We start from the raw sequence: 25,294 nt of genomic DNA, 5'->3' as shown, positions 1-25,294 counted from the left end.
TCGTGCGATACTCCAAGAGCCTTACGTTGGGCGCCAGTGTGGGGTCTCGGCGAGGCGAACGAGCGCATCGCCACGCCACGCTCTTGGAGTGAACGAACACAGCAGACGCGGTCGGTACAAAGCACACAACATACATAGATTTATTAACTAATTTAGACGACGATATCGTCCAACAAATGATACATCAATTTTGATTAACACGCTACCATACAAACAACATAACGCAAGGACACACTGAACACACAATAACATGATAAACACACACTAACACACCCAACACACTAACACATACCCAAGGCGGCATCGCCAACGCCTGACTTTCCACGTGGGACCCCGGCGCAAAACCCGCGGCGCCGAGCACCGGGACCCACGCTATAGACAACCGTTCGCGGCAGCCCCCACGCGCTGAAGAGGCTCGCTCAACTCTCGCCCACCACCATGGCCTGCCTTCCGCCAGGGGCCACCGCCGGCGCTACCACTCTACCAACAGTGGTACTCAACGCAAACACAACGCCATCTATCGCCCGGCGGTGGTCACCACCGAAATAAAGCCTTGGGGCGAGACACGTGTGCCACGCGGTGCAGACAACTTTACAGGGGGGTGTCAGCACCCCCACACATTTTACTTTTTCCTGATAACACTCCACAGTTTTGCATTTGTTCTTCATCGTCCTGCTGCTGCACAGAAGTACTTCCTGCACCCTACGCAAGCGAGCAGATTCCAGAGAGATGCAGAGCAGAGGAAGCGCGCAAATGAATACATGTGTAGAGGCTTATCGACCTTCGCATTGACTAAAAAAACCTGGTAAGCTTGACAGTGCTAAAAATAACTTATGAAATGGAGTATAGATTGCTCCCCACAGTGTTCCGAAAGCTCAAATTTGCCGGGTAACATGAATACCGTACTGCAGCTGTACTTGAAAGCAAAATCTTAGATTAATTTAATAGTGTTTATATAGGAACCGACTTTGAAAAGAGGCATTTATAGGCACTTATAGGAATTTAGGCACCAATGTCCAAAATAGGCATTTATAGGCACTATAAGAACACTATAAAAGCTCTTCTCACCCCCCGATTTGTGCTCATATGGGAAAATGACACGATAGAAACGCAAGAAACAAAATAAGCATTTGCCTCTAATCCGATCTCTAGTTATGACGTCCAATTTTCAACCATAATCTGTGTTGTATGGGTTGATTCTTGTACGTTTAAGGACAAGCTGGCAAAATTTGAGCGAATTAGGTCGAGCTGTTATTTTATAATCGAATATATTTATAAATGAGCGAGCGGCCTGAGAATAAATGAGCGAGCGGCCTAACACTGGCACGATCGCTAGCCGTGACATCACGAACCATCTGCTGTGTGAGCACGATCTGCATTCTGGAGGACGATTGTGTTGTGCTGTTGAGGGGTCGGCCGCGCTTGCAATCGAACTTTTTCTGTCTTGTTAATTTTGCCACAGGAACTAAATGACTTCCGGGGGTTGAAACAATGCCACCGTATCACCCATGTAACGCTGGTATTTGCACCAATTTTGGAGGTAAAAAAATCACAGCATATCTACCGAGTGAATGATAAACAGTGGGCGAAGCTTCAAAGGGTTTTATCGACAAACCGCTAATCATCCGCTGATTGCATCTGTGTGTCCGTCTGTATGTATGTATGTCCGTCTGTCTGTCTGTCAATGTAGTGAACACTACAAGTACGGCCATCTCGCATCTTTTCACCATATATTCGTTATATACAAGTACTGCCATCCAGTGGACATTCCAAGCACTAAAACGAGAGGTGGCTACAACATACAGGAGATGCACGACCCACGCCTTGAGGAGCTTCGCCCCTAAACGTGTCCTGGGATATGTGCAATGTATATGCTGTTCGCCACTACGGATAAATATTTATTAAAACTCCTTTGCAGGCAGTGGCAAGGGTCATCGTCACTTTTGCAATTTTTTTTTTAATGGAACCGAATCTAATCGACATAGTTCAAGCAAATATTCGGCCAAAATGTACATCGTGAGTAACCCTAGCGTTGTATTGCCATGCCGTTTGCTTCGGCTTATGTTTACATATGCCGCACGCAACAACTAATGGAAAAACAACAGTTCCAACGCGCAGCATTGCTATGACCACTTATTTATTATCTTCAGCACTGAAAGCCATACATGTACGTATGCTAGCCAACAAAAATCTGCACGCTTTGACAATCCCTCGGCGCTAAGTAACACTTGCTCGCGAATGCAGCGTCCACGGACCCCATATCCCAAGCTCGCTTTTCAATCTGACATGCTTGAAATCAAGCTACTTATCATTGTGGAAAGCCGTCTGCAACCTCTGCCACAATGGCGAGGTCGTTGGCATCTTGGTTCAAACTGCCTTCGACGCTTTCTTCGTTGCTTGAGCCGGTGGAGATGTAGTCGAGATCAAAATGCGCAACGTACACGACGTTGCCGCATGCGATGATGATACCGGTAACGCACAGTCGAGTTTACAGCCGATGACTTCCACGGCTTATTTTGGACTGAAAAGCAAGCATACACGACTTTCTACCTTCGTTTTTCACGAAAAAACTTCAATTGTTGGGTGATCGTGTCACGACTCTTTAATGCCACAATAATGAACTTTTCGCAAGCAATGCGCCCTCCGCGATGCTCTAGCAGTCCTGGCAGCAGACTGAGGTTCATTTGGGCTGTTGCTGATTTAAGGCGTGCAGCATGGTTACAACAGTGCTAGAGTTGTACCGTGCATGTGTTGGCATAATACAGCTAGGTTTCTTAATGCTCGTAACCTGCAATGCAAGCTGCTTGCTTTTCTGTAAAGCAGTGCGCGCTTGAACACAGTCCTGCACAATAAAGTAGCATCGATCGGCTGTGCAGCGTGTTCAGATAGTCGCCTATTAAAAGCGTGCAGTAGACTTAAAGTGGTGCTGTGCCACACGTGTGCCCGAGCAGATAGCCGGGTATGCTCAAGTTGAGGATGATGCAGCAAGCAATGGAAAAGAAAATGATAGGTGTAACCTTAAGAAACAAGAAGAGAGCAGAGTGGATAAGAGAACAAACCGGGGTTAAGAATATTATAGTTGAAATGAGAAAGAAGAAATAGGCATGAGCCGGGCATGCTAGCGCATAGGTAAGATAACCCCTGGTCATTGAGGGTAACTGACTGGATCCCTAGAGAAGGCAAGCAGGTGAAGGGGACACAGAAAGTTATGTGGGCAGATTAGATTAGGAAGTTTGCGGGTATGAAGTGGTAGGATCAAGCACAGGACTGAGTTGACTGGCTGAACATGGGCAAGTTCTTTGTCCTGCATTAGACGTAGGCAGGCTGATGATGACGCTTATTGTGTTAAGGCTTTTCGAGGTGATAAGTCATACCGGTGTGTTTGTGGGTGGTCGCCACCTCGCCTTCATTTTTTCCTGGTGATTACTCGCAAAATTAGCGCCTCAATTAAACAGAAGCCGGAATAACTGATTGGCTGATCTTCACGCTTATCAACATGATGAAACACCGTTCCAGCACATTGTGGTGTCTGCAAGTTAAGCAGCACGATGAACCTTTATGGCGCGAAATGTTATCTCGCAATATGCAGTTGGTACGCACTAACCGGTAGGCATAAGATGAACCACTACGGCTTAAGCGGTTGCAAATGCATTAGTCTCTATGAGACTCGGGGAAGGATTCATCGCAACTACGTTTCTGCCGTTTGTACGCTTAAAGCGGGTAATGAGGTTTCTAATGAGGTTTCACTATAGTTGCCAGGTTTTCCATGGACATTGTAGACCACTTAAAACGTAACTGCTTACGGTGCAGAATCAATTACAATGTGGTGAAAATTCACTTTCACTTACCCTCACATGAAACCCCATGTATACGCATGCCGCTTATTGTGCAGCCTTCCAAATCGAGAGATCAGGTATAATGCAGTTGCTGGAAGATATTTAAGGCAATCGTGGCTGCGAGTGCATGTCTGAGGTCGTTACAGTGGAATGAAGGACGATGGGGAAAAAAAAAGGAAACGGAAAGAGGGCCATTCCACAATGCACGGCCTCTCGACAAAAGGGAGGAGGGGGGGTAGCCTCGGCAAAAAATAAGCCTTTACACCGGTGTGTCAGAAACTTTCTGACGGATTGTACAGCAACTGTGGGCATATGCAACAAACGCAGCAAAAGCTTCCAACTACCAAAAAAAGGCACGCTGCATGGTTCGATCTTCTCACCGTTACTTTTCAAAGTGGCCATGATCAATCTGCCAAAGATTCTCGACAAAATACGAGATTTACGGCACGCGATCTACGCTGATGACATCACGCTCTGAACCAGGGCTTTGAACACTGGGAGACAAGAGACCTGCCCACAAACCGCCGTAGATACCATCAAATGGTGTCTCCGAAACTGCGGTCTCTGCTGTGCCCTCGAGAAACCCGAGCACCTCGTCCTCAAACGGATAACAAAAGGCAGACCCCCTCTGTATGACGAGCCCGACCCTAGCGTAATACTGAATTAAACATTAATTGCAAAAGTTGAGACCCTGCCAGTGCTTGGAGTTCACATCTACAAGGATGGATCGGGAGCTGCCACCTTACCGAGACTCCAGCAGACACTACCACAACTCACGCACCTCGTCAAAAGGATCACGAATCAACGAAACAGACTCAAAGAGCAGGACACGGTACGTATAATGCAAACTCTGTTCACCTGCCGCATTATGTACGGCATGCCATACCTGAATTTGAAAACAGCTGAAATAGAAAAACTTGATATCATGATAAGAAAGGCCACTAAAGTAGCCCTGGGACTTCCTCCAATGGCCTCTACCACGTCTCCTAAAGATGGGGGTCCACAACACGTGGCAAGAGCTCGCCGAAGCGCATAAGAACAGCCAGCTGGAGAGGCTCAAGCTGACGCCCATGGGGAGGTCGGTGCTCCGGTACCTCAACTACAGAGACACATTCATCGCCGATGCAGACAGGAAAAAGCGCATCCCGCTCTACATTGTGGAGTTGCTGTCCATCGCACCTATTCCACGCAACATGCATCCTATTTTCCACAAAAGAAGACGCAAGGCTAGAGCTGACGCTATTCAACGAAAGTTCAAGCCTGACCCGGACGCCCGCTACACTGACGCGGCCAAGTATCCGCATAGAAATGCGTACGCTGGCAGCGTCGTAGATTCTCAAGGCCAAGAATTAAGGCTCATTCACGCCGAAGGCGGCGCGGCAAAGCGGCGAAGTGGGATTTCCAAAGCGGCGAGACGGCGAGTGCGTGAACCTGTTCAGACCACATGCCTCCTTCGTCTGGCCGCGCAGCAGAAGAGGCGGGCATCTCGCGATTTTGCACTCGTGTCGCTATGACGTGTCAGTGCTTCTCCCAAACCTACACCCGCGTCTCCGCTGCGTGGCGTTCTGATTAGCTGCGGCAAAGCGGCGAGCCTCGGCAGGCGGCAAAAAATTGCTCGGAGAGCAATCGGCCTTGCCGCCTGGTTTTTCTGCCGTTTTTGCCTCCTGGAGAGGAGGTTTTTCCCACTTTGCGCGTTGCCGCCTCGCCGCTTTGGCCGCCCCGCCTTTGGTGTGAACGAACCTTTAGCGTCGGCCACGGTCAACGCACTCAATTCAGATGCAGCAGAATAATCGGCAATCGCTCTAGCAACCACCACATTTACAGACGCCGCGGTGATCTTCACCGACTCGCAAGCCGCCTACAGAAATTTCGCTTAAGGCCGCATCTCAGCCAGTGCCATCAATATTTTGAAATGGCGAAGCACTCCACTCTTATACACTTGTATATTATGGTTGCCAGGACATGAGGGTCTGCAGGGAAATGAAGCGGCCCACACTGCTGCCCGCGAGGACGTCAGCCGGGTTGCCCCCTGCCCACAGGACATCCGACTCGTCGTTGAAGTTACGGAAGTTGTTGAAACACTTATTCGTCATTACTCCAGCATTACAGGCTGGAGCAACGAGTATACCCTCCACCACACCCAAAACTGAAAAAAAAAAAAAAAAGAAAAGGAAAGCATGATACTGAGATGCTTGCAAAGCAGCACATACACACATGGGGCCCTAATGCACCGTCTCTACCCAACGAGATATAGGTATATGTGCCCGCTCTACAGCGTACTGGACACCCTGGCACAGTTCCTTCTTGCATGCCAGTGTATTGCCAGGCGTAATCTGCAACAACACAGGAGTGAAGCAGGACGGACGAACGAAGACCTAACCGAAATGTGGGAGGCGAAGCTCGCCCTCGAGGACCTGGAAGACCAACAACAACTCATCGCCAGGGCCAAGAGGGCAGTAGAAGCCAGGGGGTTCCTGGACGAAGGAGCCCTCCCACCTCAGGGTGACATCGGGCATTGCTCGGGGCACTGTTTCGAAAATAAACGTTGACTTCTCTCTCTCTCTCTTGCACTGGTACCAACGCGGCAGTTAGAGTCACTAGCATGGCTACAGCCGCGCACGGCTTAACATGGCACTTGTGATGTTGCCTCTACCAGTTGCGCATAACAGTTTTCTGCCAGGAAAAGCGTCGTTATCATGCTTGCTACAGATATCGTGTTTGCTGCTTCACCCGTAAATTTAAAACCTCTTACGACTTTAAAACTCTTACGACCTTTGCTGCCAGTTTGCTGTCTGATGTAAGCTTGGCGGTTTTCGGTCCTTTATCTCCCAGCTGTAAACACGAACTTCGTATCACGGACACTGTTTTCGGTTCAGTATTGAGTGCAGTCATTTCGACGTCTGATCTTGATGTCTTGGACTATCTCCCTGTGACAACATACGAAACAGTTGGCTAGGCCTAATCGGCATTGGTGGCATTGCGATAGCGGTCTTGGCAATCGAAGTTGCGGTTTGGTCCGTAATTAAAATTTTTTGTGGTTGTGGCACTTGAAGGGAAGGGAAACATTGTTGAATGAAATTGAAAGTGGCACGTGTAGCATTCTACACGTGGCATCTATTGGCATCTTCCAGAGTACGAAATTCCAGACGTGATTCGACATTCGTAGTAATGTGCATAGTTAAAGCGGTCGGAGAGGCAGTCGGTCAATTTCAGTGATGACAGTTTCTCTTGTTAGACCCGCCCCCCCCTTCCCCCCTCTTCTTCGTGTTCATTTCATTGGTAACGCATGTCTTTGGACATGAAATACTCTTGACATTCAGAAATTTAAAAGGTTGTAAACACCAGGCATTGCATGCTTCGATTCTCAGGCACACGGTGCTGCTTACTCAGCAAGCTTTGTGCTCTTGTAGCACTTGAGAAAGGTTGTTTTGGTAACAGTGCGGATATTCGACACTTACGTTATGAGTGATCAATACTGTGTAATATGCATGAATAGTGATAAAAAGGATTTGCAGAAAGTTTGGGTGTGCATTGCACTTGAAATCCACTGGGGAGCAGTTCTTGTCCCCTACAAGAGGTGTCCTTCTTACAAGTAGGGTGCCGGATTCTCATGTTCTCTTAATAGCCACACTGGTATCTCTCATACCCAATTGCCTGTTATGTCAGTGACATTACTCTGTGTGTGGCTATTGTGGTAATGAGGGTGCAGCTTGTTTTGGCACACTAATGGCTGCCAGAAGACTAGAAGTTTTAATCTAAGATGGGGGAAACATCAAAGGCTGTGGAGTGCTAAAAATGCTATATGTTACACGTGAGCTGCACTACCATGGCTGAGCTTTCAGTGTCAAAATATAGTGCAGCCCCCATAAGGAGGATAAGTCATTGCAGTTGGTTGTGAATGTGGGCCCCCTCCTGACTGCACACTCTACTTGCAGGTAGCTACGTTCACCCAAGTGGTGGAAACTGGTGGGGACGGTGATGAGAAGGCCATGGTGGCCATGGGGGTGCTCAACACGCTGGACACCCTGGTGACAGTGTTGGAGGAGCAGCGTGAGTTGGTGGCCATGCTGGAGCCCACCCTGCTGCAGCTGCTGGTGGGTCAAGTGCTGGGGCAGTCCCTGCTGGAGTTCTACGAGGAGGCCCTCTCTCTGCTCTACTCTCTCTCCTGCCGGGGCCCCCTCTCGGCCGACATGTGGAAGGCCTTCGAGGCCCTCTACCTCGCCTTCCAGAAGGACGCCTTCGACTTCTTCACTGGTATGTCTCACTTCTGTTGTGCATTGTGCACAGAGTAGTCTGTCGGCTTGTAAGCCCGCAGCAAAAGGGAAAGCTCCGATCATGAAGCCTTTAAGGGGGAGTACATGAAGGTCAAATCGTGAAAAAAGGGGAAAACATTTTATTTTCTAAAAATCTTTCCAGTTTCTGTAGCCCCTCTTCTATCTACTTCAATATTATCTTCGCTGAAAACCACGCAGAAGGTCTTTTAAAAATTGTTGCATTCGCATAGGTGGTGAAAGTTATTGCCGAAATCTTTTAAAAAATCTTTATATAGAACGCATTTTTCAAAAATTCTTGCTCTACAATAGGGCAACCAGGCACAGTAATCTTGGACTTGTTGGAAAGAAAAATTTCTTGCTCAAAATCTGTACCTCAACCGGTTTTTCCCTTTAAATACAAGTGCACAAAAAGCAAATAAAATGTCTGAAGGCCGTTTTGAGGCCCCAGTTGGAAGCGGCTGCCATGATGCTCTGGCTTGCCACGCCATTGGTCAGCTGTTGAAATTCACACGACTTAGTGTATAAGTGATGTTTTCGCAATCGTTCTGTGTTCGTGGGTTGACGATAATTACGCCTTGGCAGATGCCCCTTGAAACTCAATCATAGGACTATAGAAGTGCGAAGTGTCCATCCCGATAATCGTGAAGCGTGCCTCGCACCTCTATTCATTTCCTTCGTTGAGCTCTCTGTTAGATGTTCTGCGCACCGTCATCTCTGGGTTCATGATGAAGATCATCGCTGGACAACCCTTTGTACTCGTGATGTTACATGGTGTACAGTAAAACCTCATTAATTCGAACTTGGTTATTTTGAAATCTCACTTAATTTGAAGTATTTCAGCAGTCCCGTATTTTGCAATATAAGTTTGAGTGGATAATTTGAAGCGGCGGTCAGCACCAGTCTGGTTAATTTGAAAACTTTGGGTGCAGTGTAGCAATTCCTGATCCCGGTTTTGCCACAAAACCGTGCAAACTACAGCCCTTAAGAGCCACTAGGCAATGTACTGAGTGGCAGCTTAAGTACCCCAGCCTCAATACTTCCAGCACGAGAGAGAGAGGAAACTTTATTAGAACTTGGCCGGCAGCTTGGTCTTGGTGGCCTCAGATGGCGGCGCTGAGTCCCTGAACTCGGGCGGCATCTTCGGCCTGCCGGACAGCCCAGAGCTGGTCGTTGAGCTCCGAGCTTCTGAGCGCCGCCTCCCAGCGGCGGCGTCGCCGACGGAGAAGGTCCCCCGCGGCCCCCGCAGACGGGACGGCGGCGGGAACGAGTGAGCTCGAGGCTTCCTGTTGCCTGGTATTGGCAGCCGCCATAGGCGCATCGCGAACGGCGGCCGTTTCTCGACCATTGTTATCGGCGCATTCCCAGAGCATGTGGCGCAGCGTTGCTCTGTGCCCGCATGCTTTACATAGATCGGTAATGTGTAAGTGCGGGTAGCAGTGGCGTAAGACGACCGGGCTGGGGTAAGAGTGGGTTTGTAGTAAGCGATAGCTTACGGCATCGTGTCTGTTTAATTTGTCATGCGGTGGCGGGAACTTTCGCCTTTCCAGTCTGTAGTGTTGCGTAATATCTCGGAACGTGATGAGACGATCACCCCACGACCATTGTGGTCTGTGTTGTCGCTGCGTGTCTGTCAAAGTGTCTCGATCCGGCAGATCAGAAGCCCCGCTCTCGGCAGTGGAGGCGGCGGCCACGGAATGTGCCGCGGCTCGGCGAGTGAGACCTCGAGCCGCGGCGTGGGCCGCCTCGTTGCCCGGAAGCGGGACATCGGTGTGTGCCGGGGTCCAAAGGAGGAAGACTGTTAAATTTTGTTGTGGCGATCGCGACGCTGAGTCACCATCACCGCACCTCTTAAGGATGCGGGCCGCTTCCCGCGAGACGCGGCCGCGCGCGATGCCGCGGATTGCTGCCTGCGAGTCGCTGATTACGATCGTAGCGTTCGGCACCGTGGCGATTGCTAGGGCTATCGCGGCTTCTTCGGCCGCCTCCGTATGTCCCGTGGTCACCGTGGCGCTCGCGAGGCATTTGCCCGCACGGTCAACGACCGCAGCGGCGTGTGCGTGTCTCCCGTCCCCATATCTCGCGGCATCTACGTACACAACTTCGTCGCTAGTGCCGTACTTCTTTTGAAGGTCACTAGCTCGCTGGTTACGGCGCCCGACGTGGTGCGTCGGGTGCATATTCTTAGGAAGCGGCGGAACAATTAGGCGGTCGCGAACCGAGGCAGGAACATCCGCTTTTTCTCCCTGCTGAGTGTGGTACCGGATGCCAAGTGACTCAAGGATGTGTCGACCCGTCTTAGACCCCGACAAGCGTTCGTTTTGCGAAACGACATGGGCCTCAATTAACTCGTCGAGTGAGTTGTGCAGTCCAAGTTCTAGTAACTTTTCAGTGCTCGCATTCAGTGGAACTCCAATCGCTCTCTTGAAAGCCTTTCGTATTATACATTCGATCTTGTTTTTTTCTGAGCCTAGCAATTTGAGGTAGGGGGCAACGTATGTTATACGGCTTATTGCGTACGCCTGCACTAGACGGATCGCGCAGTGTTCGCGCATACCAGTACGTCTGTTCGTGATACGACGTAGGAGTCGGATCATGTCGTCTACCGAACTACGTAGTCTTCGCACCGTCTCACCATTATGGCCGTTTGCCTGCAGGTGTAACCCCAGAATTCTAATTTTGTCTACGTGTGGAATGGGAGTGCCATCTGCCAATAGAACGCTTATTTTGTAGCACTCCCTTTCCTCGTCGCGCGGGGTTTTGCGACCTCTACTTGTAGGTTTGTAGATTAGAAGTTCCGACTTGGTTGCCGAGCATTCGAGGCCCGTTCCTCGCAAGTACTCCTGAACTTCGTCTACACCTGCCTGGAGCGTACGCTCGACGTGACCATCACAACCTCCGCCGGGAACCCAGAGGGTGATGTCATCCGCGTAGATACTGTGATACAATCCTTGTATGCCTAATAATTTCTCGGGTAGCCCCAATAGAACTAAATTAAAGAGTAATGGCGAAATTACGGAGCCTTGTGGCGTGCCCCTCGAGCCCAACTCAAATTCTTGCAGTTCCACATCTCCAACGACAACGCGTACGCGTCTGCCGGCAAGGAAGTCACGTATGTAATTATATGTTTTTTGTCCTAGTCCTAATGTTTGAACTCTGTGTAAAATTGCTTCGTGTTTAACGCTGTCGAAGGCCTTTTTAATATCTAGGCCAAGGATCGCCTTGGTTGAGCTGGTAATGTCATCAACAATGTGGTGCTTCAGCTGAAGCAACGCGTCTTGTGCGGAGAGATTGCGACGGAATCCTAGCATGGTGTGCGGAAATACATCGCGGACTTCGAGAAAGTCAGTCACGCGTTTGAGGACTGCGTGCTCCAGAACTTTTCCTACACACGACGTGAGCGAAATTGCCCTTAGATTATCAAGCGCAACCTGCTTGCCCGGTTTAGGAATCATGATAACTCGAGCTCTTTTCCACGCTTCAGGAAGGGAACCGCGTTGCCAGTACTCGTTGATATAAGTCACAAATCGGGAGATTGACTCGTCATCTAAGTTGCGGAGAGCCTTGTTCGAAACCCGGTCCAGGCCGGGCGCCGATCGGGTGTTTAGTTCAAAAAGGACTGCCCGAATTTCCGCTTCGCTAAATTCGGCGTCTAGTTGCATGAAAAATAAAATTTTGAAAGGAAAAAAAAAAGCTGGCCTCGTGATCAGCTAAAATTTGTGCCTGCGGAAAACAAAATGTGCTTCACTGCAACACAGTGGTGACGCGCTGGCAGCATGTCGCATGCTTCTCGCAACGTCCGCATGTCATCATTATAGAGTTTCCTAAAATTAACTAGAGGGGACTCTGGTGCTGCGATCGTTCAGCGACCATGGGAATGGTGGGTAGTACACACATTTGCCTAGTCTTCATACTTGCGGGTGGCCAATCGTACTTGCGGCTTCGTTTATTGCCGTGTTTCGGTTTTGTTTGAAAGAAGATTCAACCCTTTTAAACTTTTTGATCGGTTTTGGAAAGGCAAGTCTAAAAAAATAAGATGGTGAAGCGCAACCGCTGAACATTTGCTAATGTTTGTTTCGTGAGAAAACAGCTTGAAGCCACACGGAACCAAAAGCAGGCCAGAAGTACGAATATTAGACAAATGTGTGTACTACCCATCATTCCCATGCTCGCTGAAGCGCCGTGCATTGCAGCTCCCACAGACACTAGCGCCAGAGTTCCCTCCAGTGTATATTAGGAAACTCTATGGTCATCATTTACCCATTCTTTCTTTCAATATTGTCACGAGGTCGTGACGGGGACGAATAAAGCAGACTGCGGGTCGAATAAAGAACTGTTATGACTGAAGTTGTGGCCACGTAAAGGAAAGTTAGATTACTGCAAGACGCTGGCACTGATACCGGCGAGCAGAGCGCCGGCCGTCCATCAACTGACAAGCGGCAAAGCATGTTGCATTTATACACTTGCCATCGAACATTCTGCGTTATCGCTAGCGGCGACGTATATTCTAGAATAATCTGAAATGCTCACGAAGTGGGCGTAATCTGAACGAAATGATGTACTAAAGCCTCGAAACTTCTGGAACACTGTAGGTGCGGTTTGCGCTGAGAATTGCATACAGCATAACGGGGTGATAAGAAAACTTGAGAAAGGACTGTGGCAATATAAAGAAATTAATAAAGGACAGTCTGGTGGAACTCGCGATGTATGCGAACCTCCGAGTGCTGGTTGCTCCAGTAATTTGCGTACTTTCACAACTGGCGGTGTAATTGCCTGCTACGCCTACTTCGGATACTCGGTTCGAAAGCTTCAGTGATAATTGTTCCCAGCCATGATATTGGTGTCATCCTGATTTTGTCACACTGTCGATTAATAAATGTTTTATTTTACTAGAAAGAAAGGGTGAATAGTCTCACCGTGACGTGCTAGTGTAGCGAGGACCAAGTGACGCAATGCCCGCGTTTCGCTACTGTGTTTCAGTGAAGATGTATCATTTTTCTTTGTCTTTTTTCTTTTTTTGGATTGCAGCAGCAAGGTTCCCCCTTGTATGTGGCAAAACTGTGACCTTGTGTTCCTGGAAAACGTAACCCTTGGAGTCTCAAACTAGCCAGCACAACAAACGACCAGCCCTGATTATACTTTGAATAATTTCAAGTTCCTTGCATTGCACTTTTTGTATGTTCTGTTAATTTGAAAACCTGCCTCGTTCGAAGATTTATCAAGGTACCAGTTAATTCTAATTACCGAGGTTTTACTGTGCCTTGAAACATGAGGTGCCGCGACCATACTCTGCACGATCGGGCTAACAGTTCGGAGTTGTGGCTAGGCTTAACTAGCCTAACTCCGCTCATGGTGCCATATTTCAAAGCAAATACTTACATTGCGAGCCAGAGCGTGTTGCTAGCAGACTTGCAAAAATGAAGAAGCTACAGTGTGCTTCATTGGAAATAACAAATCACATCTTATGACGGCATACCATGGCACCTCACAATCTCGAACCGGCATTTTAACATCGACAGTGAACCCCGCGGCCAAGTGACCATGGCTACGCTCATCGCGCAGCGGTCGCTCGAAGCGGCAATTTCGCACAACGGCGCTTCAAAATGCAAAGTCATACATGTAGCATGCCAATGTTTTGTCACCGCAGCTAGGCATATTGCACTTGGCTGCCGAATGCCGCCACACAGGATATCGGGCACCGTCTTCCCAGACCCTGTGGCTAAGCACTTGGCGGGGAATACTGTAGAACCTTGTTAATACGTTTACAGAAAAAACAGCAGAATATAAACGAACCATTTGTGATAACTTATGATCTGAATCCAGCAAAACATGAAGCTGACAAGTCTACATAGGGGTGTAAGAGCAAAAAACATTTATTTCTCAGAAAACAGTGTGATCTTCTGTGGCTGTCTCTCACCTTAGGACAAGAAGAGCTCCTGCTGCATACATTGTAGACTCTTGTTCACATTTCCATTGTTTTTCCTGCAAAAGAAGCTTTGTGAAGCTTCCAGTCTAGCAAGGGCTTTCTGTCTTCCGGTGCCTCGTCCCCCGCATCCTCCATTGTGTCGCCCATCGCCACCTTTGCGACAATGTCGGTGACACTTTGCAGCTTACAAGTCGGGACGTTGTCGTTGATCGTGAGGGACTCCTCATCGATGTCGTCATCGATGCCAGGCACGCTCTTCACAGTGTCGTCTTCGATGTGCTCTGTATTCTCCTATGCAAGCTGCTGCTGAAAACTGCACTTGCTGAAACAGCTGCTAACAGTTTCACTTTGCACACTGTTCCTTTAAATGCTCAAGTGGTTCATATTCGTTCAGTGAACTGATGTAGTGCATCGCATCGGGGCCCAAGTAGTGCTTCACGTGGAGAAGTGATAGCTTCCCAGGGTCATCACCACATGACACACAAGCAAGGAAGCATCGCACAATACATTTCTGATAGAAATACTTCGCATTCTTAATGATACCAGCGTCGAGGGGTTGCAAGTGGCTTGTCCTATTGGCAGGTAAAAACGCAATGCGTAGGTTGCGAAGGAATTATGTGTGCTACGGATGGGCAGTGTAGTTGTCCAAAAACAGCACACCACTGCACCTCTTGCATCCCAGGCATACGTCGAGGTAACGTAGGTAGCATTGAAAAAATCTCACAGGTAATCCTGCGATTTTTGTAGATACAAGGTAGACAAGGGATGTTCCGCAGGCATGTCGTGTCTTTCGATTTTTCAATTATCCACGGCTTCATCATGTCGCTGTCATCTTCGTTGCAACCAGCACCTCCTCTGTTATTCTAGTGCCCGTGCGAAAGAGCGGAGTACCATAATCGCGTAATGAACCCACATTTTTTTCCCAGAAAAGTTGATGTCAAGTCGGGGTAGAGTTTGTTGCGCGGGAGAAAAAAAAAAAGTCACGGTAGTTGTAACAGCGAAAATTTTGCGACACAGCATTGCTTGTTTAGCCCTTCAAATGCACGGCAAATCTTTTTTGTAGCCTGAAGCTCTTTTTGTTTTCTCCCATAATGAAAGCACACGGATCGACACAGAAGTGTCATCCTGCCGCTCGGTTCAATGCTCCAGCACATGCTGTTTGTAACCAGCCGCGCACCTAGCGCACCGGCCAGACGCTGTATCAGTGTCGCAATAGCTGTGCCAAACTGTGCCAAGATGGGAAACCTGCAACATCTTGCTACATTTCCTCCTTTCTGTGCCAAAACTGTGTATAATTACAAAATACTTAAAAAAAAAAACAGGCGCACTGCGTCGCCGGCGACAACGCGCGGTTTGGGGTTGGCCTGTGACTACCATGTTGTGATGTGATGTTGTCATGCGGCAGGAAAAGTAGTGTCCGGAGGGACACACTGATTTATGGGGAGGCTCAGAAAATTGTCCCCAGACTTGTGTAAATTAGCGTGACCCCCCAAAAATGCACCTTGGACGGAACCGCTTGCCACGAGTGGGTGTCCGAGGCTCTGAGCTAATCATGTTTTGCAGGTGGATAGAAGACAGCAGCTTGAAACGGCTGAAAGCCAGAAGGGCAGTGAACTAGCAAACCAGATTAAAACTTTTTTGTAACTCATTGTCAAAGGTGAACTCGAACTTAGCATAAATATTAAGGGCGATGTGGATTTCGTATCGAGAAAAGGCAAAAAAATCGATTTTTTGAAAATCATGTTTTCAGTTTCTAGAGCCCTTTCCTATCTGATTCCAAAATATCCACCTTGAAAATTGGGCAGGAGTGCTTCAGAACATTCGTTTCACCCTCCTAGGTGGTGAAAATATTTCTGGAAATCGGGGAAAAACTGTGATTTTCAAAGAATTATAGCTTTGTGATGGCGCGGCTTGGAGCCAGCTTCTTCGGCTCATCGGAAAGAGTATTTTGAAGTATTGGTTTGGAAAGCCTTTATTAGGCCCGAGGAACCAGCAGCCGACAGCTGCAATGAACGAATCAAGATGATGATGCTACGCAACAACGATGAGCACATTGGATATTCTGTCGTTCTGAATACGATGTGCTGTAGCGGTTGTCTGGCCCAGGGTGGATGAATGAACGTCAAAAGAGTTTGCATGCTTTTCCAACAAATCAAGCAGCTGCTGCTTCTGTGTGCCTATCAAGTCTTTGTTGATGGCTGCTGTAAAGGCCGAGGAAGCAGCATGATCTGCAGGATGGCCTTTAGAGGAGACAATGGTAAGAGGCACGATGCACACAAGCTCCACATCGGCAACGCAGGCGACAGCAGTGCCCCGCGGCAGTAAAATTTTATCTGGTGTGGTGTTCGTAACAGCGAGGACAGTTGATCCATTGTTGAAGCGAGCCACACCTGATGCGAGAGCTATGCTTTTATTAAGGGAACGGGGTGGCGGAGTGACCAAAATGTCTTTATAGTCGATGTCGTTGGACAAAACTGTGACTAATTGATGTTCGTGTGGTGGTAACCCGGATGTCTACAGCAGCGAGGAGTCGAAATGGCCTGTAGGTTTCATCGTTGAGCAAGTGGTCTGTGTCAGTAAGATGGACGACACGTTGTGCACAACAAATAGCCGGGGAAGCAGAGAAAAGAAAGTCCCAGCCTAAAATGAGTTCGTGGGAGCACGGGGATAGCACAGCAAATTCTATATGATGAAGAACTTTGTCGATTAGCACACGGGCAGTACAGAGAGCGGAAGGGCGAATCATTGTTCTCTGGGCTGTAACCAGTGTTGGTTCATCATAAGGCGTCGTTACATTTCGAAGACGGGCACACAAATCAGCACGAATACAGTGACAGCTCATTAATTCGAACTTCAATAATTCGAATTTTTGGATAATTCGAACGGTAAGGTATGGTCCGGCCAAGCTCCATACAAGCCTATGAATAAAAAAAGTCCGTTAATTCGAACGGGAGTAGGTTCACCGCGCATAATTCGAACTACGCGCCACCGCATCGACGGCTTGGCTAGTCACTCGATAGGGCAGCTGCCGAGTTACGAGGTGGCGTTGACAGGGAGCGGAAAGAAAGACTGAGGAACTGGCACGGAGGCCAGAGTGCAGAAAATAGTGCCACTTACTCTTCACCCCCCCTCCCCCACAATCTCTCTGTCTCTCGTCGGATGCCTGCTCTCCGTCCTACGTAACCTCCAAGATTTGTTTTTGTTTTTAAGCGTCAATCTTGGAGCCTTTGAAAATCCTGTGCAGTTGTCTTTGTTAGTCGACAGATGGCATGACCAATACACAGCAAATCGGGTGCGTAGTAGCTTCGCTCAGCCTTCTCTGCAGTCTCTGTCTCGGGTGTGCGTCGTACACCTCGGTTGTTGGTGGTGGGAGTAGCTTCCGACTATCGCAATCCTTTGTGTTGGTGTTAGGCCTCGGCTAACGTTTGTGGCTGTAGCGCCGGTAGTAGCTTCTCGTCTGTCGCGATTCTGCTGCTCCGACTTGATGGCGTGTGCCCGCGGCAAATACCGTGCACTTTAGGAAAAACACTTTTGGAAACACTTTAGGAAAAAGCTGATATCCTGCAGGAAGTGGATTCCGGACTCTTGTCTAAGCAAGATATTGTGAAAATGCATGGGATACCAAAAACGACGCTATCTACTTATATAAAAAATAGGAAGACTATTGAAGACGCCTTAGAGGCAGAAGTTTCGAGCAAAAAGAGGAGGTTGCGGTCCGCAAAGTATCCTGACCTCGAGAAAGCGCTTCTTATTTGGATAAAAGAAATTCGTTCGCAGGACATACCACTGAGTGGCCCAGTCATACTGGCAAAGGCAGCGGACTTCGTCCCGCAGCTAGACTACGACGACTTCGCTGCTTCATATGGGTGGTTGCACTGTTTTTTTGCGAGCGCTACGACTTCGTTTTCTGTGCTGTGTCGGGGGAAATGAACGCAGTCAACATAGAAACGTGTGAAGGTTGACGCTCCGAAGTGCTTCAAGGCTACGTGGAGAAGTATTCTCCGCAGGACATACTTAATGCGGATGAAACTGCCTTATTTTTTAAATTGCTGACCGCCAAAACTATCACGTATAAAGGCGACGAGTGCACGGGAGGGAAGAAAAGTAAAGAACGGAAAACTGTGATGGTTGCTGCGAACATGACAGGGACCGAGAAGTTGCCTCTGTTTGTGATAGGCAAATCGAAAAGTCCTCGTTGCGTCAAGAAAATCCGGTCCCTCCCATTAGACTACGCGGCCAACAAAAAGGCCTGGATGATGGGGGAATCGTTCGTGCAGTGGCTAGGGAAGCTTGACGAGAAGTTCGAACACTGCGACCACAAAGTCCTGCTTCTTGTGGACAGCTGTTCGGCTCATAAAGTCAATGTTGAGACGAAGGCCATTGAGCTGGCTTTCCTTCCAGCAAACACGACAGCAGGACTGCAGCCCATGGACCAGGGTATAATTATAAATTTAAAATCATTTTATCGGCATCATATGTTGGAACAAATTATTTTGCGCAATAACCACCAAGTGATGCTCCTAAGTGCTTGTGCTTGCTTGGGAGCAAGTGACAGCGCTTACGATAGCGAATTGCTTTCGCCACTGTGGCTTCAGCACCGAAGCTCTGCAAGCTGACGAGCCACCAGTGCTCGAACATGGTGTCACCGCCCCCATGGCGGACGTTTTGCAAGACGTCTGCTTTGCGGACTACGTCGATGTGGACTTAAGTGCAGTGGTGTGTGGTGCACTCACGGATGGCGACATAGTATGTCCGGTGAGAAGTGCAGAACCTGTCGCTGCCAGTGACGATGATGAGGAGGAAGACGAAGCACCAGTGCGGCCCTCTGCTGCGGAAGTTGTGGCCGGATTGAATGCCGCCCGTCTTAAGTTTTGAAGAAGGCGGAGAGAAGGCCTTCGGCCAAATTCGCTCGTTAGAGCAAAAAGTGATGGCTGTCGCCTTCAAGAAAAGAAGGCAGACCACGATCACAGATTTTTTCAAAAAATAAATTGTTATGCCCTACCCGCAGTGTACTATTGTTGTTCTTCACTTTCGTTGATTCGAACTGAGGCGGCTTCCCCTTGCGATTCGAATTAACGAGCTTCTGCTGTAACAGAAAACGCAGCCCCAGTGTCCACCAAAGCATTAACGTCCACTCCCTCAACTGTGACTGAAATTATATCGTAAGGGCACGCTGGAGGAATTTGAGTCCTGTGTTGGAATGCAGTTTGTCCTCCAAAAACTGCATCGCTTAGTTTTCCGGATGCCGATCAGAAGTGAGGGAAGCAGGCTGAAAAGAAGAAGAGGAGCGACGGTAGGGCGACGGTGAACGACGTCGGGTTGGTCGATGACTACTGCGCAGTTCACGCGATGCTGGCGGAAACGGAGACCGACGCAGCGGTGACAAATAACGGCGGCCCTGGTACAAGGCTCCTGCGGTATAGTCCTGTTCACGTATGTCATACCCTCGACGCTCGTCTTGCTTGCGCTTGCGGCAAAAGCGTGAAATGTGACCACAATAGCCGCAATAATAGCACGTAGGGCAAGTCGAATCAATAAGGAGGGTATTAGCTTGCGCTAACTGCATCGGGAGAGAGAGCAGTGAGAGGGACAGATGACGGCTCAGGCGGTGGTGATGGAAAGATCGTGGGAGGTGTGGCAGCAACCGACGCGTACGTTCCTGGCAGTGGCGTAGAGCTGACGGTGCCTGATGGCGCGGCGGCGGCATGCGAGAACAATGAGAGAGTACGAGCAACAGTGGGCTGCAGGTGGGCCATGTGGGTCATGGACGTGAGCTCCTCCCTGATGACATCCCGCAATGTCGTTGAAGAAGACTGAATGGGACACACTGAAGGTAGTGTTAATCCCATTGATTCTGATTCTTCGCGTATAATCCCCCTTGTCGTGTCTCGTAGGTTTGGATCCGCCGTAATACGGGCCGCGTCACTCTCCAGCTGTAAGCGCATGGACTCAAGTTCTTCGAGGTGCCGACACCCGTGAGGTAGAATGAGACGTGAGCGAGTTTGTAGGTGTTATCCCACCGGTTAGCAGCGCCGACACGTTCGAAATCGTCCAGCCATTCCTCCCCATCTTCCCTGCGCATACTAGCGAAGGGATGGGGCTCACGCTGGAGGCTGTTGACGTGAGAAGGTGCGGCACGCGGTGGCGGAGTGGGAACGGCTGCAGCACCGACCTCATCTTGGTGCGACATATTTCTGGACACCTGGCCCAAGCGGCGACCTGAAAGTAGCTCCAGGGGGTAAAGTGGTCGAGAGGACGACGGGAGGTCTAACAGCACCCTCCACCCCTTGGAGGGTGCTGTGTCTTGGTTTGGAAGACCTTTATTAGGCCCGAGAAACCGGCAGCCGACAGCTACAATGAACGAATCGAGATGATGATGCTACGCGACAACGATGAGGATGTATGAGCAACACATCATAATAATGATAATGTACAGATGAAGAGGATGGGTATACTCGATTCCCACAGTATTTCTCCATGTTCAAATTTCTCGTCTAAGCTGGCTTCTTCTTTTAAAAACAAGCTCTCAAAAAGCAAATGTTTGAAGGTCATTTCGAGGCCCTTATTGGCTGTTGCTGCCATGTTGCCCCAGCTCGCCTTGCCATTTACATGATGCGGGCTCCGGCAGATCGTAGTCTGCTGCTTGTGCGTCTCGAGGACATGGCTGTCGAAAATTGCTACTTTGTGACATGTTTACGGCTCGACGATTGCTTAAAATATAATTACGCTTTAGTTAGGAACTGTAAGCGGATGTCCGATCAGATTACCGTATTTACTCGATTCTACCGCGCCCTCGATTGTAATGCGCACCCGGTTTCCACAACGAAAAAAAAAAGTAAAACATCGATTGTAACGCGCACCCATTTTTTGCGACGGAAAAGAAAAGAAAAAAAAAAGTTCGTAGGAGTTAACCTTCGCTCATTGAGAGCAAGTATTTGGGTTTTGATGCACTGAAATTTAGAAAGATAAAACACAAAGTTCGTTGGCCTGCACGACAGTTGTGGTGTTAGGCATGTCAAAGTAAAGAGGCGTTTGATCGGCCTTCCCGATTTGCCCAAGCAGGTAGCCATTGTTGTGCTGCAATTTTAGGATGAACCTCTGAAAACTGTGAAGCTTTTCTTCGTACTCCTCCGACAACTTTTGGCATATGCCCCTTCGCCTTCAGAGGAAAAGCCTTCATAAAGTTAGTTAGCCGGCACCTGCTCGCTTTGAACTGGCTCCACGTTAGCCCTTTTTCTAAGGCTAACTGCATAGCCCGCACTTGGAGCAGTTCTGTCGTCACGGGCCGCTGTGCCGCTCGCTGCTCAAGCACATACTCGACGAGCAGCTCTTCAATTTCCAGAAACCGACCCTGCTGGGGTCCACTGGAGCATTCATGTGAAGCTTTGCTGTCAACAATATTCTGCTTTTGTTTCTGCCAGTCCCGCACGCACGTTTCGGGTGCTCCGAACGACCACGATACGGCTCGATTTCCGTTCGTTTTTGCTCACACAATGACTTCTCTTTTAAAAGCGGCATCGTGGTGTACTCGTCGAGTCTTTGGAGTCTGCCCTTCTATGTCGTCGATATTAGGGCTTTACAAGATGACTAACTCCTCAGCACACGTATGAAGTGCTGCACACGGGAAACACAATGGCAGAAATGTCTGACATGCCATGCCGACGCGCATAGGAGGCGGCCATTTTTGAAGTGCCGATAGCAATAGAATGATTGTATTTATTTTTTTTTCCGTACTCAATGCTAACACGCAAGCGATTCATGAACCCTTAAACCGAAAAAAAGGTGCTCGTTATATTCGAGTAATTACGGTACTAAGAGCCGGCGCACCGTCTACGAGCACAGCTCGTCCCCCGAGTCATCTTTAGGCCTAACTTCGCTGGCGGCGCGACGAATTTTGCGGGCGAGAAAGACGCCCACTTGTGGTAACGTGTTTCTTCGCAGGCAACAAAGCACATCACTCGCTAGCAGCTCGTCACCCCCCCCCCCCCCCCCCCCTATACTGCCATGATTGCTTGGAACAGCGGCTAGCAGTTTCATGTGTTGGCACTGGAAATTGCGATACTAAGCGCAGTGCGTGCTAATTTTTTCGTTATCATACCTCCACATTTCACGCATCGTCACCGAATGTCGCCCCTAAGTGCATCACGCATCGGCTGCACTGTCCATGCGGCCGCGCACTTCAGGGTCATATGGAGGGCTGCAATAAGCTTTTGTGATGCAATTTAGATCTGCTTGGAGCCATGCTTGGTATCGCCGTGAGCGTCTATGGATGTTCCTTGACAATGGAAGCCTCATAGATTACTGTTTCTGCAACGCCTAAAAACTGAACCTCTTCGGGCGACCGCCGTGCTCACACCACGTACTGGATCGAGATTCGAGCACATCTGTAGTGCCAGTCCTTGCTTGGTGAAGGAAAAACACGACTCTGCAGACCTTGACAAGGTGTCATGCAAGAAGACAACCAACAAGACAAAAGCTTTTCTGCAATTAAAAAATAAATAAAGCAGTGTTGCTAGTCTTCAATAAAAAGTTTCATAGTGATTTATTTGTTTTCTGCGTACATTATTTCGTTGGCCAGAATGCAGCACCAATTCATAGTTGATTGTATCCCGTATTAAAAACGCACTGCAAGGTTTAAAATTAGGTTGTGTTAATATTCTATAACGTTATACAAACAGCTCCAAACATCCATTATTGCACAGAACTCCTTAATTTAAAAGCGTTCCTCCTCAGTTCACTGCTTTGCTTCACACGGTTAGTATTCTACATGGCGGTTAACCTTAACCTGCTCAAAAATGCATTTTTGGTTGTACCAAAAGTCTCTCTTCCCGCTCTAAAGCGCATTTTTGGCTGCTCCATAATGCACTTTGCTCCAAACAGCTCCGAAACAACATTGAGATAATCAGGATGACGAACATTTACTGTGTGACTGACGTATAGGTCCTAAATAAACTGAAAAGCACATATGTACTACCATACCAGTGTGCTGCCAGTGTATAGCATTATTGGCTCAGATCTCATTTGAGCTACAAGAACTGGCATATTGATATCATATAGCTCGTTTGGCTGTTTTTTTTGTTTTTTGTTTTTTTTCCTCAGCCAGACATGCAGGCTTGTAAGGTGAAATGTTAAAATGAGCAGTATTGCTTGTATCTCAAACCGATGATTTACTACTTATTAGGCAACAGTTCAATGAGGCAGTGGTTACTTCAAAATTGTGTCACTCAGTTTTTCCAGTTTTGATTTCTGCCATAAGTACTAGTATTTTAAAATATAGCTCATTTCACAGTACATTTTATCAACCGGCCATTGTTTCCTACATGAAATTTACATTGATAGTTGTCTGTTGAATATATTTAATAAGAAGTATGAATATTTGCGAGATGCTTTGACAATGCTCTGAACTCCAATTACTAATGTATGTCAAATTTAATATGTGCTCTCAAAGTATCAATGGGTGCTGTAAACTAGATATTTTTTTTTCTGCTTCTAAAACACTTGTAGCCGATCCAAAGCAGTGCTTTCCCTGCTCCAAAGTATGCTCCAAAAAAGTAAAAAGGATACTTTCATCACTGTACTGTGCAATAGGTGGCATGCGTACCAGTTCTGTGACGAGTGGTCTGAGCTGTGGTTTCCCTGTTCTCTCTTGCAGACATGATGCCAGCACTGCACAATTTTGTCACAGTGGACACGCCTGGGTTTGTTAGCAATGAGCACCACCTGCTGGCCATGTACAATATGTGCAAAGCAGTGAGTGACATCATCACTTACATTATGACTTCTTTTCTTTACTTACTCTAACTGTTTCAAGTCTTTGCACGCTTCTTGCGTTCTTCATTTTTAGTAAAGCGTTCTTTTTTATTTTCAATAGAAGTCCCCTCGCCCCTTTCATTTAGTTTACTTGTCAAGCTTTTTCTGCCTTCATTGTCAGTGGCGTGTACGGTAGACCTCATTGCTCCTGCTAGGAGGCGGCTGTGTTCTTTCGCAGCTGCACTTCCACCCGCGAGTCACCCAAGCGGCGCGCGCCCCGCCGCGGTGGTCTAGTGGCTAAGGTACTCGGTTGCTGACCCGCAGGTCGCGGGTTCGAATCCCGGCTGCGGCGGCTGCATTTCCGATGGAGGCGGAAATGTTGTAGGCCCGTGTGCTCAGATTCCGGTGCACGCTGAAGAACCCCAGGTGGTCGAAATTTCCGGAGCCCTCCACTACGGCGTCTTTCACAATCATATGGTGGTTTTGGGACGTTAAACCCCACATATCAATCAATCAATCAATCAACCAAGCGGCGCGCCGCTGCTGCACCGCCGCACTTGGCGTAGCATGTTCTAGTTCGATAGGTGACCGCCTGTGTACAGCGCTCACGTTTGGCACGCTTCTTTTCTCTTTGCTGAAAGTTTGCTGAAACTTCACTCAGTGAACACTCTTCGTTACCGTTCTACTATATGTTCTTTACTGCTCAGCAGCATTAATACACTAGAAGCCAAGAAAGCGCGACGGGCTCAGAGCTCGGGGGGCCTAAGGGGAACCCGGAGCTGTGGGTCAGCACAGTAGAAGCGAAGCGTGGGCGTCGTTGAAGGAACTGATTTTTTTTTCCTCCCAGTTTTTTCCAGAGCGACCAAAAGCTTACGCTTCGTGGTGTTTGCAGCTGCCATAGTTAATCCTAAAAGCACGTAGTCATTTTATAAGCAGTCTGAAGCCCTTTGATTAGGCAACACTGAGAATTGATAGCGATGCTGGTAGCCTTTCCGGCGACTTGTGCATTTTTTCGTTGTTCTGCTTTCGAAGGAGATCATGCAACTATGCTTAACCACGTTTATTCCGAGCTTTAGAACTGTTCTTGAAAATAAGAAACCGTTACAATGAGACAATGTGGCTTTATACAGCTCCTCTGTATTTGTACCGCGTTGCGTGCGTTTGCGCCCAAGGTTGTTGCGCCTGTGTCGTGGATGGCTTGTCCCATCGTTGTAGTTCTCTTGACACAGGAGCCAAGCCAAGGGATCGAAAACGTCATTGCGCATATGCACAGCAGTGCCGACTAGCAGTACAGGTCATTTTTCAGACAAATTGTGTATAGAAAACCACGTCGCTTCGAGATCTTAGCGACCCGGAAACTGTGTGCCCAGTTTCTTAAGCACGTAGAAATATTGCTCAAGAAGCACTGTTCATGAGAAGGCAGTGTCACTTTAGTGCATAGTGCAAATGCAAGCCTGTATGTACATTTTTATGGAGTAGTATCTTTTTCTATAAATGAGCAATGAGCATTT

General features: G+C 48.4%; 1 protein-coding gene across 5 annotated transcripts in view; it reads left to right on the top strand.

The window, feature by feature from the left end:
• Window positions 1-25,294, top strand: part of msk (importin-7 msk) — a 340,833-nt gene that overhangs the window by 220,662 nt on the left and 94,877 nt on the right. For 3 of the 5 annotated variants that reach the window (XM_075886387.1, XM_075886384.1, XM_037420237.2), the window contains exons 11-12: window positions 7,772-8,090; window positions 23,686-23,783. In XM_075886387.1, the coding sequence (XP_075742502.1) occupies window positions 7,772-8,090; window positions 23,686-23,783 (417 nt within the window). The remainder of the gene's footprint in view (window positions 1-7,771; window positions 8,091-23,685; window positions 23,784-25,294) is intronic. The other 2 variants (XM_075886385.1, XM_075886386.1) reach the window with 1 other exon arrangement.

This window comes from Rhipicephalus microplus, chromosome 2, assembly GCF_043290135.1.
Source record: "Rhipicephalus microplus isolate Deutch F79 chromosome 2, USDA_Rmic, whole genome shotgun sequence".
NCBI classification, from domain to species: Eukaryota; Metazoa; Arthropoda; class Arachnida; order Ixodida; family Ixodidae; genus Rhipicephalus; species Rhipicephalus microplus.
Note: the sequence above shows the minus strand (reverse complement) of the source record. Positions and strands in the feature narration are given on the sequence as shown.